The 15,839-nt window shown below is 40.2% G+C and overlaps 1 protein-coding gene across 7 annotated transcripts in view; it reads right to left on the bottom strand.

Annotated features, from left to right (window-relative positions):
• Window positions 1-15,839, bottom strand: part of LOC145345507 (E3 ubiquitin-protein ligase MARCHF1-like) — a 361,092-nt gene that overhangs the window by 166,348 nt on the left and 178,905 nt on the right. For 2 of the 7 annotated variants that reach the window (XM_080193351.1, XM_080193381.1), the window contains exon 1: window positions 9,593-9,798. The exons of the other annotated variants lie outside the window; for them this stretch is intronic. In XM_080193351.1, coding sequence (XP_080049477.1) covers window positions 9,593-9,661 — 69 coding nt within the window. In that variant the 5' untranslated portion in view covers window positions 9,662-9,798. Of the gene's footprint in view, window positions 1-9,592; window positions 9,799-15,839 lie in introns of those variants that run through there. 7 annotated transcript variants of the gene reach the window in all.

Below are 15,839 nucleotides of genomic sequence, written 5' to 3'. Positions count from 1 at the left end.
CACAGAAATGCAACTCAATCACCATTAAAACTTGATTTCAAAATTGAGATGACTACCAAACTCATTGGAAAATCTTGAATATATTTTGTCTGACAAAGCTGAAAGCGCACTCGCTCTTGCCATGCTGAGCTGTAGAAGGTTAACCTGTTACAGGTAATGCACAAAGGAAGAACCCTACAGCATTATCCACACTAAAAATCGGAGGCACTTCACAAGAACAGATGGCACTTAATTATCTTTTGGGCCTTTCTTTACTTCTGTAACTATTAAAAATGCCGTTGCCCAGATATCAAAAGTAAAGATTGTTAATTGTTGAGGGTTGAAAATTAAACTCCATTCACCCATATTCATTTGTCAACTGACCTACATTTGTGCAACAAACATTTCAAAGTGAACACATGACTAATTGATGCTCTCAGGTGACTCTTTGTGGTTTAATGTTAGCTCATTAAGTACTCTTATTTTCGGTGATTACACATCTCAGTAATTAGGAAATTCAGCAAAACCCTGTCATTAGTGGGCTCACATTATTAGCAACTATTTTTCCCTGCTCATATAGAAGCTCCATATTTTCTATTCTCTGTAAGTTTAGCAAAGTAAATAAGAATAAAAAAATGCTGAAAACAAATTGATTATTTTTCAGTGTTTCATCCTAATCTAAGAATTCAAATCACTCCGAAGATTAGTCAATGAACATTCATGAAAAGTGAGATTGTTTTGATTTTTGCAAGTGTCCATGTTTTTCACAACATTGATGATGAAACTTGTAACATTCATAGTGTCACTGTCCTTGCAGTGAATTTAACAAATGAGCAGATTTTAAAGCATCATTGCAACAGGGTTTTTTTTGTGAATTCTGTAATAGAGAGGAGGTTGCTGCTTAACAGCAATGATTCTGAAGGTCTTTTTATTAATTATTTCATGCAAGTTGTGTATCACTGGCTAGGCCAGCATTTATTACCCATCTTAATTGTCTTTGAGGTACCTTCTTGAATTGCTGCAGTGTCTAAAGTGGAGGTATATCCACAGTGCTGTTAGGGAGGGACTCCAGGATTTTAACCCAGCAACAGTAAATAACAATATAGTTTCAAGTCAGGGTGCGGAGAACTTTCAGGTGATGGTGTTCCAACGTATCTGCTCCCTTGTCATTCTAGATGGTACTGGACATGGTTTTGTAAGGTACTGTCTAATGAGTTTTGGTGAGATTTTGCTGTGCATCTTATTGACAGTATATACTGCTGCCAATGTATGTCGCTGGTGGAGGAAGTGAATGTTTGTGGGTGGGGTGTCAATCAAGTGGACTGCTTTGATCTGGATGGAGTCAAGCTTTTTCAGTATGATTGGTGCTGCACTTATCCAGGCAAGTGGAGAGTATTCCATCAGATTCCTGACTTGCGCCTTGTAAATGGTAGACAGTCTTTGGGGAGTCAGGATGCGAGTTACTTGCCGCAGGATTCCCAGCCTCTGACTTGCTGTGGTAGTGACAGAATTTATATGACTAGCCCAGTTCAGTTTCTGGTCAATGGTAACCTCCAGAATGTTGATAGTGAAGGGTTCAGAGATACCATTGAATATCAGCGGGCAATGGTTAAAATTCTCTCTTGTTGGTCATTGCTGGCACTTGTGTGGCACGAATATTACTTGCCACTTGTCCGTGCAAGCTGGATATTGATGGACTAACCACGTTAGAGGAAGGTAACACAACAATTGGTGCATGAAGCAGAATGCATAGCTTAGCAGCGAATACAGAAAGCAAATATAGTAAAATAGGGACATCTTCTTGGGTATGTCATAGGTGTAATGCATGTCAAAGTCAGGCTGATAATGAGAGTCATGACTGAGGTCTGCCATCTGACTAGCAAAGTTCTGTAGTGACAAATTATCTACCATGAACTATTAGTCACAATAAAGGCTATTGCTATGGTCAATCTTTCTAAAACTGAAAAAAATGGGGATCAGGTGAAAACTCCAATGGCTGAACTTGAGGATAATGGTTCTGTTTTTAAAATTTAATCCTTTCAGCCTCAAGGTATCACTGCAAATGCTCCTCAGGGTAGTATCTTCAGCTCAGTCATACTCAGTTACTTCATCAATGCTCTTTCTTCCATCATAATGTCTGAAATGAGCATTCACAATACTTAACTCCATCCACAATTCCTCAGATAATGAAGCAAATATGTCCAAGAACAACAAGACCTGATGACATCCAAGCTTGGGCTGATTATTTGAGTATAAGATATTGCCCTGCCATTCAATAAGATCATGGCCTGATCCTTGATATAAACTTCATTTTCCCACCTAATCCCCATATCCCTAGATTCCTAAGAGTTCAAAATATTTCATAAGTGACAAGCAACATTGATTCCCCAAAGTACAAGAGAAAGAGAATCCTTTACTGTTTGATTAACATTAACATAGTCAAATTTCCCATTAAGGCCCCCAGGGAGGTTAGTACTGACCAGAAACTCCCATGCTTCCAATTTTGGAAGTACAAAATGGAATAAACCAGATATTCTTCTTGATGCTTTCCCTGAAAATCTAAATGTGTGGATGGGCACTTCATTTGCATGCAGGAGGCAGAGGCAAGTGTCTCATCTGGCATCTCTGTGTTTGCTAATTTCCTCTCCATAACTGGAAAATCTGGTATAGGTCTAATGTTTGGAGGGGCTGTCTTGTTCATGTATCAGGGATGCCAGTGATGTTCCCTTGGACAACTGTGAAATTACATTTAAAGTTTTAATTTTCAGTTGCCTCCTTTGTTCAGTAACCCAGACAGCTTCTTGGATGCAACTCCTGTTGTGGTGTCGAGTTTCATTCATCCAGACTTCTGGTTAGGGCACCTGGAAGTCCTTATTCCCCTGTCAGACAGGAAAGGTTGTAAGTAGGTTTTCTGCCACTTGAGGTAGGCATTGGCACAGTGTGATTTTGATCAGGGGCTTGTTGTGGAGGAGACTGGAGAGAAATCAGAGGATCACTGATCGTGGAGATTCCAAATGTAGTGGGGTGTTGGAGTTGAAGGGGTTCCAACCACACTGCATAGTAAAAGGTTGATTTGGTGGGAAGCAAGAAACCAATCCTTCTCCAGAAAGGATTCGAGGCTGGTTGGGTTTGAGATTTTATTCAGCATTTTAACAACTCAACCAACACAACTTCAACTATTCTTGGGAGTTAAAATCCACCCCCATCACTCCCTCCCTCCACTATCTTCCAGACATTCCTTTTTGAGTAACCAACACTTGCTCAGTCATGGAGAATGTCTGGATGTCATCAGGTCTTGTTGCATATGAACATATTTGTTCTATTATCTGAGGAATTGTGAGTGGAGCTAAGTATTGTGAATTGCCAGCCCAAGAAAGTCCTTGAACATAATAGCAGTAAAGATTAAAACTAGTTGATTTGGCCCTTGAAAGTGCCTTACTTTTCTACATGTTTTTTTTCCCCCATCATAAACAAAATTCATCCTGCTAGATATCTGCGCAAAGGCAGGGTAGGGGCAGAGCTAGACTCAGGAGCAGCTTTGAGTTTGTAAACCTTGAACTGTAGGTTTCCCAAAAAACTGCTTTACATGTTATTTCTAACATGAAAAGTCCTGGGTGGCATGGTGCATAGAACGCTACAGTGCAGTACAGGCCCTTCAGCCCTCGATGTTGCACCAGCCAGTGGAACCAATCTAATGACCCTCTAACCTAAACTGTTCCAATGTTATCCATATGCCTATCCACTGACCATTTGAACGCCCTTAAAGTTGGTGAGTCCACAACTGCTGCAGGCAGGGCATTCCACGCCCTTACTACCCTCTGAGTAAAGAACCTACCTCTGACATCCGTCCTATATTTATCACCCCTCAATTTAAAGCTATGTCCCCTCATGTTAGCCATCACCAACCGAGGAAAAAGGCTCTCACTATCCACCCTATCTAACCCTCTGATCATCTTGTATGCCTCAATTAGGTCACCTCGTAACCTTCTTCTCTCTAACGAAAATAACCTCAAGTTCCTCAGCCGTTCCTCATAAGACCTTCCCACCATACCAGGCAACATCCTGGTAAACCTCCTCCGCACCCTTTCCAATGCTTCCACATCTGGTAGCACAGTGGTTAGCACTGCTGCTTCACAGCTCCAGGGACCTGGCTTTGATCCCTGGCTCGGGTCACTGTAGATCATAGGTCATAGAACCCTACAGTACAGGAATAGGCCCTTCGGCCCATCGAGTCTGCACCGAACACAATCCCACCCAGGCCCTACCCCCATATCCCTACATATTATACCTACTAATCCCTCTAACCTATGCATCCCTGGACACTAAGGGGCAATTTCTTAGCATGGCCAATCAACCTAACCCGCACATCTTTGGACTGTCTGTGTGGAGTTTGCATATTCTCCTCATGTCTGCATGGGTTTCCTCCAGGTGCTCTGGTTTCCTCCCACAGTCCAAAGATGAGGGGGTTGGGTTGATTGGCCATGCTAAAATTGCCCCTTAGTGTCCCAGGATCGTAGGTTAGAGCGATTAGTGGGTACAATATGTAGGGATATGGGGGTAGGGCCAGATTGGGATTGTGGTCGGTGCAGACTTGATGGGCCGAAGGGCCTCTTTCTGCACCGTAGGGTTCTATGGTTCTAACTGACAGGCAGACAAATTGTTAGGAATAAAGCCACAGCTAAGCAGGAGGGGCTTCATCCCTTTTAGTCTCTTTTCACGTATCATGTTTCCCGAGGTAGGAGAAATGCCACCAACTGTGGTTAGGAATAGAATCATTGCTTAATGAAATTATGCAGCTCGTCAAATTACCAACCTGCCTCCTGTGAGTGGATTGTTCAGTCTCTTATCCTGTCTCCTTTATAACCAGAAGTACAAAGGCAGCACAATGTTTAGCGCTGCTGCCTCACAGTGTTAGGGATCTGGGTTCAACGCTAGCCTTGAGTAACTGTCTGTGGGGAGTCTGCACGTTATCCCCATGTCTGCCTGGGTTTCCTCCAGATGCTCCGGTTTCCTCCCATAGTCCAAAGATGTGCGGGTTAGGTGGATTGATGATGGTCAAATAAAATGCCCCTTTATGTCCTAAATGGGTAGTTAAGATGGGTTAGCCATGGTAAATGTGTGGGATTATGGGAATAGGGTGGGAGAACGGTCCTGGGTAAAACAAACTGTTGAGAGTCAGTGCACTTAATGAGCTGAATGGTCTCTTCTGCACTGTAGGGATTTTATGATTCTAAGTAGGTGGATTGGATCCTTGTTTCACATATCTGCTTTTTTACCTCACGGTCAAACTAAACCTACCTATTTTTTGGAGATGGAATTCTCTCCATAAACTCAGAACATAAAAGGATGTCATCTGGCCTCTGACAGTGATCCAAATAGCCCCAAACCCCTGCATATTTCTCTTAGCCCTGCAAATGTTTCACCCTTGAATAAATTATCTTTCAAAATAACGACTGCATCTGCTTCCATTACCCTGTCAGGTAAATAAAAACAAATTTTTGCGGATGATGGATCTGGAACAAAAACAGAAAATGCTGGAAAATCTCAGCAGGCCTGACAGCATCTGTGGAAAGAGAACAGAGCGAACATTTCAAGTCTGGATGACTCTTTGTCAGAGCTCAGGCAGCTCTATGCCATCTCAGGCAGTCCATTCCACATAACTTCAAGCAAACTCTCATAGTCTCTGATTCTTATAGCAATTACTCCAAATCTGCACCTGTTGGTTAATTATTCCCCTATGAGTAAAAATAATTTCTCTATCAAAACCCCTGAATGTTGAGCAGACATACTAAGTTCCCACCTGCTCCCCACCCCCGCCCCAACCCACTTCAACGTCTCTCCTGAAAAGAAGAAAAATCTACTCTCTGCATCTAACTAAAGTCTCTTATCCCTCATACCAATCTAGTCAAATTCCCCTGTCTCCTCTGCAAGACCTGGACATTCTTCCTAGAAAGTAGTGTAGTTCCTAGAATTAAACATAATACTCCAGCTGGGTCTCTACCAACCATCTACAATTTTCTTGGTTTTGTTCTCCATGCCTCAAGTCTTTTGTTTTTATTTAACATATTACTTTTTTTATAGAATCGTAGAAACTCTACAGTATAGAGAGAGACCATTCAGCCCATCGTGTCTGCACTGACCACAATCCCGCCCAGGCCTTATCCCCATATCCTTACATATTTACCCACTAATCCCTCTAACCTACACATCTCAGGACACTAAGGGCAATTTTTAGCATGGCCAATCAATCTATCCTGCACATCTTTAGACTGTTGGAGGAAAACCATACAGACACGAGGAGAATATGCAAACTCCACACAGACAGTGACCCAAGCCAGGAATTGAACCCAGGTCCCTAGAACTGTGAAGCAGCAATGGTAGCCATTGTGCTACCGTGCCGCCCACTCAAGTCTCTGTTCCTGCACCCTCTTTAAAAATGTACATTTAACTATATTGTCTCTTCATTTTCTTCCTTCCAAAGTGCATTCAATTATTCAGTGTTTGATTGACTGTGCGATGACTGTTCATTGTGCTATGTGCTGTGAGTCAAGCCTGTGGATGTGTTACAGAGAAACTGAAAGCAAGCATGGGAAAGCAGACATTTTAAGAGCACACACATAACTTGGTGAGAGTCATTTCTGCAGATTCCCTAAGGTACAAAGGACAATATGCAGCACTTTACACTTCTTTATGTTATTCATACTTCATGTGGCTCTGCATTTCACCAGTCTGTGTTGTCCTGAAGTCTCCTACTATCCTCCTCAATGTTTACAACATTTCTGACTATCATTCAGCCATAAACATAGTTATTTTTCTAGTCTGAGTCAATAAAGTAGATTCATTCTGGGAGATACCATTGAACTGCAGCCATTCATCATTGCTCTCTGCTTTGTCGCTTAACTAATTATGCAATCAATGTAGCCACTTGCCCTTTAAACCCATGGGCTTTAATTTTGCTAACACTTGATACCTAATCAGATGTGTTTTGAAAGTCAATGTGTACAACATTGACCACTCTGCCCTTATCACCCCTCGAGTTATCTTCTTGAAGAAATAACAAAGTTTGTCAAACATTATTTGTTTTTAAACAATCCATGCTGGCTGTCATTTATTGTTCCATTTGTTCTCCATTAAAAGCGACAATTCGTTTTTCCCTACCACCGACAATAGGCCGGCTGGCCTATAGTTATTGGTGTCATCCCCCTGTTCTTTGTTTAACAGAAATGTAACATTTGCAATCCTTCAGTCCTCTGACACCATCCCCATAAATATAATTTACAAAATACTGTTATTTTAATTTTTGATCCTTCACTTGATGCTTTCTTGTTAACATTTGTCTCTCTCAATATGTTTTACTCATCTTTAATGACTTGTTCCCTGGAAGTTCATTTATGTTATATCCTGCTGTTTTGCAATAATATGGTATTCAATAATTTCTGTACTTTCAACCAAGTTCTATGACTAATTGACTTCCCACTGACTTTTACAGTGACTTATTTTGCCACCCATTTTGGCTCTTTCACATATTTGGGAGCCATTGGAGTTATTTTCACACTACTGTGACTGAGCTTACCAGCATGTCCAGACCTTGATCCCAAATATTTGCCATGCAACTATTCTCCAAAGCTTCATAAATTGTATTAAAAGAGAATGTTATATATCTGTTGGTTAACTATTTCAGAGCCGTTAAAGGATTATCATCTTAAATGCATCGTGATGTGCTCTACTTTTTCAACACCATTAATGAAACTCTCAGGAATTATTCATTTGAAAATAATTTGCTCTCCTTTCCTACAGTGAGCAATTAACCTACAATAAAAACAAGCATTTTTGGACAGAAAAAATGATCAAGGTAGGGTCTGTTTAATGTTTTAATATGAATCCCTATTTACTTTTCTTTAATAGTTTGACAATGGCTGAATCTAAAGAGCTTTGCCAATAGCTTGCCAGAGTACAGTTCGCATTAATTGTTATAGAAGTTCATAAGGTAATATTTTACACAATACATAATAGCCACAGAAGCCACATAAATTTTGATGCTTGCAGATAAACAGCAATAATAAGTGTTTGATGAAGTTATTATGATTTCAGCACGTAAATCTAAGTAGACTGCATTCACATCACCAACTAAAACATGGAATGAATCGTTCGAGTCTCAGAATAAAATCATTTACAAGACAGTAAAATATCTGAGTAAAGTAACTGCATTTCAGCAAGTGAGCAAATACTGCAATCAAGCTCTGTCAAATTATTAACTGTGTCCATTTTGCCAACTGCTGATATGGAAGGCCTTGCTGGTCAAAGTAGCACTCCAAGGCTCTATTTACATGAGGTTTTTAACAATGGTATTTTTTAAAATCAGATAGACAGAATCCCATCAGTAAACTGCAAAAAGTAGTTATCCTCACCTTTTCAAATATTTGCCCCTAGAACAGCAGCTACTGCATTTTAAATGATTCATATCACAAGCACTTTGAGACTTTTTGACAGATGTGTTAAGTCCGTATAAATGTCTGCTCTCATTGACAAATCCTGAAACAATGATTTTCTGGAACCTCTCAATGTCTTTGATACACAAAAAATTGACAAGTATCTGTCACAAACAAAATCTGCTCATGAATCACCTATCCTATAATATGAATGTACAGAAAGCCATTTAACATCAATATTTTTGAAGGACAAATTGATTGGCAGTTTTCAGAAATGTTCTAATTAACTTCCAGATCATATTGACTGAATAATAAACAGATCGATTCCAGTTAATTTTATAATCCAAGGAACTAGGTATTAAAACCCGAAACAACAGCACACAATACCTTCATGTTTATGGAGCCAGTGACTTACTCTTTGACCTATTCATACAGCACACTGTATTATACAAGTGGCTTTCTCCATTCACCAAAACAGCAGCTAACTGAAAACAACCCCTTTTTTATCCCCAAAATTCTTATAAAAATTAGATGTACTAAGAATTCAATATTAAATTTGTTTTATTCTTGTAAAATATCTACATGGATAAGTGCAGTATAAAAAGCAGAATCGGTTAAATTGATATTTTAAAAAGAATAACGGAACACTAACGCACTTTGAATGACAAGAAAGCAATTTTTATATATAAAATTAACTTCACAGAATGTCACTAATCTGGCAGCATGAATTTTGTCTATTAATATCTTAACACAAGTGAAATTAAAACGTCAGCTTTTAATGTATGATGATTCAGTTATTGTAAATTTTCAAACTCAAGCTGGCTGATAACTTGAGCCTTTACTATAATCCAGTACATCTCAGCTCATGCGAAGCACACTATTCTTCACAAAAAACTGCAGAAAACATAAATTACATCAAAGCATCATTTGCATATGACATCATTGTGACGGCTATCAGGCTCTTCTACAAAGAAAATATTTCCCCATCACTTTTTTTTATCTCTTCAATGTTCCCCTAAACAACCTAACAGCTTTTAAAACAGTGCAGGATAACTAGATGCAGAACGCATAGAGAGCTTGCCTTAACACACAGGTTACAGTCCGTAGAATACAAATATCTTTGCCATTTATCTCCCTGGGCAAGCTTTGGGCAGAACAGAACATAAAATAACAAACTAGGTTACCTGAACACATATCTCCAATGCTGCACTTCCACCTGACAGCACATTGCTGCATTCACTTTCAGCCTTCATGAGCCTGTCTCACAGGCGCATCTTTTTTGTTCACCTTTTAGCTTAATATCCTCCTGCAGCCATAGCTTTGCCCTCACATCTGTTTCCCAGGGAAGTTAGGAAAAGAGAGGTCACTAAGAATAATGCTGTGTGGCGGGGGCAGGGCATGCAAAGGAGAGGCTGGATTACTTTGGTCTGATCGAACACACAGGCAACCAATGTGCATAATTCATGAAACAAGATGAAAGTCTGCTTGCCCTCCCTGTAAGTGTACGAGTCATTTGGAGCATTAAAGCGGGCTGTCAAAGGCTGTTTGAGACATACGCTTTCTTTAAAAAAAAGGGCCTTGACCTGAAGGACTTTCCTGCTACGGAGGCAGAGACAAGAGGCTGACAGACAAATAAGAGAGCAGCAGGCCAATAGAACAAAATAATCCGACTGTTTTCAATTACTTCTGTCTGGATGTCTATCTTTGAGACTCAGAACAAGTGTTGGAGCATAAGCAATAAAATGAGAATTGTTTTATTCATTCTTGAGCTAACAGAGCTATTCACAAAGTTAATTACAATATGGACTCCTAGGATTTTAATGATGACATTCAAGTTTTTTCATTATGTGATCATAAAGAAACCACAAAAGACTGCAGTTATTTTTCATTATCATTACTGTTGCTGCACAAATAATTGATATTCTAAAATAATTTTAAAAAGTCCCATGCCATGAAAATCACAAATCATTGAAAAACAATAGGCAGCTTTAATTGGAAACAAGCTTTGCTCTCAGGATTAAAAAACACAAAAGCGATTTTTTAACTCACTCTGCTCAGTGGAAAAATACAATAGGCAAGCCATTAAAATACAATCTCTTCTCAATTTTAAAACTGATAGCAGATGAGGTGTCCATCAGAAATTTTAATGTCCCCTTAACAACCTAATAGCTTTTTAAACAATGCAGGATAACAAGACGCAGAATACAGAGAGCTTGACTTAATACACGGGTTATGGTCTGTAAAATACAAATATGCTTGCCATTTATCTCCTGAATCAAGCTTTGGAAAGAACAGAATAAACTAATATCTGAACACACATCTTGAGTAGGTGGCCTCACAGATAGCTAGTCCGCCCCTTCACTCCTGAGTGGGGTCATGAAGGGCAGTGTTGCTTCCCAAGTAAAAGGGGAGGTTCGGGTGTGGAATAGGACAAAGGGAATATAAATGAGGAGACAGAAGGCTGAGAAGGTGCTAAGAGTGCCCATTAAGCCATAAGAATATGAGAATGGCAGAACAGAGGTACAGATTTTAATGGACTACCTAGGGAATGTGGCAATTGCGCTGAAGGGGGCGGGGGTTGCACTGATCACATGCAATTGCAACTATTTAAATATATAACATATTTAAATGGTTGCAGATTGCATGTGATCAGCTCTTAAAGCAATCTGCTACCATTTAAATATATAACATCACAATATGGATCCCTGGCAGTCATGGATTCATCCTTTTGCAATGTTCCTCAGTGCAACTGCCACATTTCTCAGGCAATCCATTAGCAATCTGTAGCTCTGTTCTGCCATTTTCGCATTCTTATCACTTAATGGACACTCTTAACACCTTCTCAGCCCTCTGTATCCTCATTTATATTCCATTTGTCCTATTCCACACACCTTCCTCTCCAAAGTCTCGAAACATTGGCTCTATTCTCTCCCCACAGGTGCTGTCAGACCTGCTGAGATTTTCCACCATTTTCTGTTTTTATTATGGACTCATCCTTCTGTTTCCACCATCTAACCACTAGAGTGAAGTTTATGATTTAACAGTATGTAAGGGAATTGAAATAACTCCTCAAAGGCCAATGTCCCTTAATTGATATCCCTTTATTTACAAACTCAATTTCACACCAAAAAATGTTTCAGGTACAAATCCTGATTGCTAGTGGACCTAACACTCCCTTATTTATATACATATGAGGCTCTCTGATTGGGCAGGCAATTGTGACCTCAATCAAGGAGCTCTTTCAATACCAACCAAATAAACAAACTCAAATTAACTTAGGGACAAATGAAAAGGGGCAGCTCCCCAAAAGGACGGGGAATAGCCCAAACAAAAAACAAAGTCAAAAGGAGCCTTAAAATATTAAATCATAATGTGATTTTTGGGGTTTATAATACATCCCAGCCCCTGTGGTGCCCAGTGGGCGTGGAAGGCATCAATTGCACCTGTGGACACTGATGCTCCCTCTCCAGGGACACCTGGCCATGAATATAGCCACGGTACAGGGGCAGACAGTCAGGATTGATGACCCCATCAATCGCCCGCTGTCTGGACCTGTTGATGGCTTGACCTAAATCAGGGACCTCATACTCCAAGAGGCCAATGTTACGGGCCTCACTGAAGTTATCACAACAGTCTTCCTTTCGTGCCAGTGAACAGCCTCAAGTTCACTTGATCTTACCCACCAGCTAAAACTATTACTTTCTGCCAACCAGTTGTATGTAACTGAGCACTGGAATCAAAATATCTGAATCCTGAAATGAATGACAGTGGATGTGGTCTAGCTTTTCCTTCCCCTCCCACCCCACACAAACCCATTCCAGGTTCACATCTTCATTTCCAAACTTTGGACTACAACCCTGCAGCATTGATCCTCTCACCCATAATTCTATTAAGTGGATCTTGGCATGCAGGAACAATGAATTTATCCTCCCATCTCATACAGGCTATTGTTGAGTCTCTATTCTTTCTGTCTCTCTCGCGCTACCTTTGAACTTCTTTTTGTTTTCCACTTGTTCAGTTTCCTCCTTCCTGTCCCTCTGTGTAGTTGCCATTCACTTTCATCAGTCGACCTAATTAATTCTATGTATTAGTTAATGAAATAATAAATAAAGACCCTGAACTTCTAAGGGGCTGGGATAGAATTCTTGAGAGTAGGAAACAGGAGAGGATCCAAGGAATCTGGGTTTTTGCTCCAAAGGAAGAGCTAGAGAGATTCTCTCCAAGGGCTGGAGTACTGTGTGCAGTTTTGGGCGCCGTACTTGCGCAAGGATATTTTGGCCTTGGAGGGAGTGCAGAGGAGGTTCACTAGGCTGATACCAGAGTTGAGGGGGTTGAACTATGAAGAGAGGCTGAATAGACTGGGCTTGTACTCGTTGGAGTTTAGAAGGATGAGGGTGAATCTTATTGAGACGTATAAGATGATGAAGGGGATGGATAGGGTAGAGGTTGAGAGATTCTTCCCGCTCAGAAAGGACAACAGGACTACAGGGCACAGCCTCAGGATAAGGGGGGGGGGGCAGTTTAGAATGGAGTTGAGGAGGAACTTCTTCACTCAAAGGGTGGTGAATTTCTGGAATTCTCTGCCCGTTGAAGTGGTGGAGGCTACCTCGCTAAATATATTTAAGACATGGGTAGATAGGTTTTTGGTCGGCAAGGGAATTAAGGGTTATGGGGAGAAAGCCGGAAAGTGGAACTGAGCTACTTCAGATCAGCCATGATCTTATTGAATGGCGGGGCAAGCTCGAGGGGCTAGATGGACTACTCCTGCTCCTATTTCTTATGTTCTTATGTTCTTATGGCAGTGCTGAATAACAGTTTGTTCACACCCTTTGCAGCTTAACATGTTCAAAAGAGGTTAGGCTATGTGGTGGTGTCATCTGCAAAAGGTTTTACTTGTTCCACCTTCCGAGTTCCCAAGATGCAGTACAGGAAAAGTGTGGCCCAAAAGAGTAGTCAGACTGCATTCAAGGCCTGCAGCACTTTGAGACTAATGTTTAGGCAGCTGTGAAATTGGCTTCTTATAAATGGAATCAACGTTACAACTTTGGAGCAGTTTAGACTTATTGTCTGTTAGCAAGTACCACAATTTACAGTCCTCTGTAAGAAACAGCTTTTTAATTATGACTTTGATGTGATTCAGTCAGTCAGAATAACCATGGCAACGGTTATGAAGGACACCAGGGAAGTAAGTTTTTCAGCAAATATGCAGGCAACCAATTGGCAGATGACTTTTGATGCATTCATTTAAATTAACAATGGTTACTGAAGGCACGCAGTTGGAAAATTACTTCAGTAATTATTTCTGGATGGAGGTAGCTTTATAAGATGTACAGCTTTTATTTGAAGCATTTATTTAATATATTGAAATTTTTAACTGCTTGTCTATAATGCAACCCAAAGAGGTTAATTATTTGAATGGTTTGAATGTGACTGGGTGATCTGATTGTTTATTTTATTTTTTGTGGACCGTGATTAAGTTATGAGTCAGCACTGGTTTCACTCATTCTCCATTTTCACCAAGCATTACTTTCACAGCATATGCAGAAAAAACTGATGAAAACATCGTAACAACAAAATGTGTCAGATCCTTTCAGTTGAAAGGTCTCTGCTTCCAATGAGCTTCTAGATCAATAAAAGCTGTAGTCAGGTATTTGTTTGCCAAGTTACGTCGCTGTTGCTCTTTCATTTTGGCAGCAAAACAGCTAATAACATACAGCCATGGGGTATCCTGGATACAGCAAAAACCAAGGGAATTTTATGTGACAAAGAGCGAGAGATTGGGTCTGAGAATTCCTAGTTCTCTTGGTGCAATTCCACTTGCAACATTTAGAGAATTGTTTACCACATTAGTGTTGGCATTGCCACTTCTCACCAGCAGGAATTAACCTCAATACAATCTGATATAAAATGACAAATAGAGAGCACAATGAGGAAAACATAAATGGAATTGACCTGTGCAGAATGAATGGCATTCCTGACACATGATGAGGATTGGGGACACAGTATACTATATTACTCAAACTCCCCATTCTGCCTGGAAGTGAAAACATCTGGATGGAATCAGGTACAATAGTATTTATGGAAAGCTGTTAATTGATTCAGATGTTTAAGCTTCCAGATGCAACTAGCAGCCCTGGGGAGCCAATAGTAAATAAGCAGAATCATAAACTTGAGTGCAATGTTGGAAGCGCTTCAATGACATAGTAAGGGTGGCAGGGTGAGTAGCATGTATGATGGCAAAGTTGCAGCTCTGCATCTCCCACAAGGTTGATGAAGCAAGTTAATTAATCCATGCACAGGGACTCACTGAGGTCCACTGTATGCAATGAGTCACAGAGTAACCTCATGCTGGAGGACCACAATCTATACAATGCATGAATGGCTGTTTGCAGAAGGTTTCCCAGTGGCGTGACAAGGCCATTTGAAGGGGAACATTCTGACAAGCCATCTGGGCCCTGAAACAAGTGTAACACTGTAAAGTTTTGTTGTTGCAGAAGTGAACTCATATTGCAAGGGGGCAGAGGCTCAGGAGGTGTGCCCTTTATTGCCCTCGTCACACAGTGAAAGAAATTGGATGGATTGCAACAGGCTAACCTGTCACAGTTGGCAAGATGTGTGTGGAGCCCAAACAAAGTGACATTCCTCAAACCATCATAGCCAACTCACACCTCATATTATCATAGTTTCCTTTATTAAGATTCAGGATCCTAGTCTCAGAATCAATGACGTCATTCTTGATCTTGATGAAGAATCCTATCATATTATGGCTGCTCATTCTCAAGGAACCTTGCACAACTAAATTGCTAATTATTCCTTATAATACCCAGTCTAGGAGGGCCAGTTCTCTAGTTGTTCCTTAAAGTATTGGTCCAGAAAACCATCCAATATACTCCAGAAATTCCTCCTCTATAGTAATACTAATTTGATGTGCTCAATCTATATGTAGATTAAAATCACCTATAATTACAGATTAATTTAGGTGACACAGTGGCATGGTGGTTAGCACTGCTTCTTCACAGCTCCAGGGATCCAGATTTGATTCTGGCCTTGGGTGACTGCATGGAGTTTGCCCAATCTATTGTCTATTAATTATTTCACTAATTGAAAAGATCTCTAATTGATAAAAACCCAAACACTACAATTAAATTCTTTCAAATATTCAATCTCTTATCAAAATAAATATTTGTACTTATAGCCCCACTTTATGAGCACTCGAAGCTGTCAGGCAAATTGTGAAGCAACAGGTACTCCACTGAGATAATGATAGGTTGTCCAATCAGTTATACAGCACAAATCCTATACTGACAATCCTCAGGCATATGTCAACAGGAAGAGGGAAATAACTAGCAATGTTTTTTTAAGCTGCAGACAGTTTATTTTCAAAAATTTAATATTTTGGAGATTTGAATGCCTTGACAAATTGACAGTTCC

The sequence above is a fragment of the Carcharhinus amblyrhynchos genome, chromosome 1, assembly GCF_965287045.1.
Source record: "Carcharhinus amblyrhynchos chromosome 1, sCarAmb.v2.hapA, whole genome shotgun sequence".
Lineage (NCBI taxonomy): Eukaryota > Metazoa > Chordata > Chondrichthyes > Carcharhiniformes > Carcharhinidae > Carcharhinus > Carcharhinus amblyrhynchos.
This window is presented reverse-complemented; position numbering and strand designations above follow the sequence as displayed.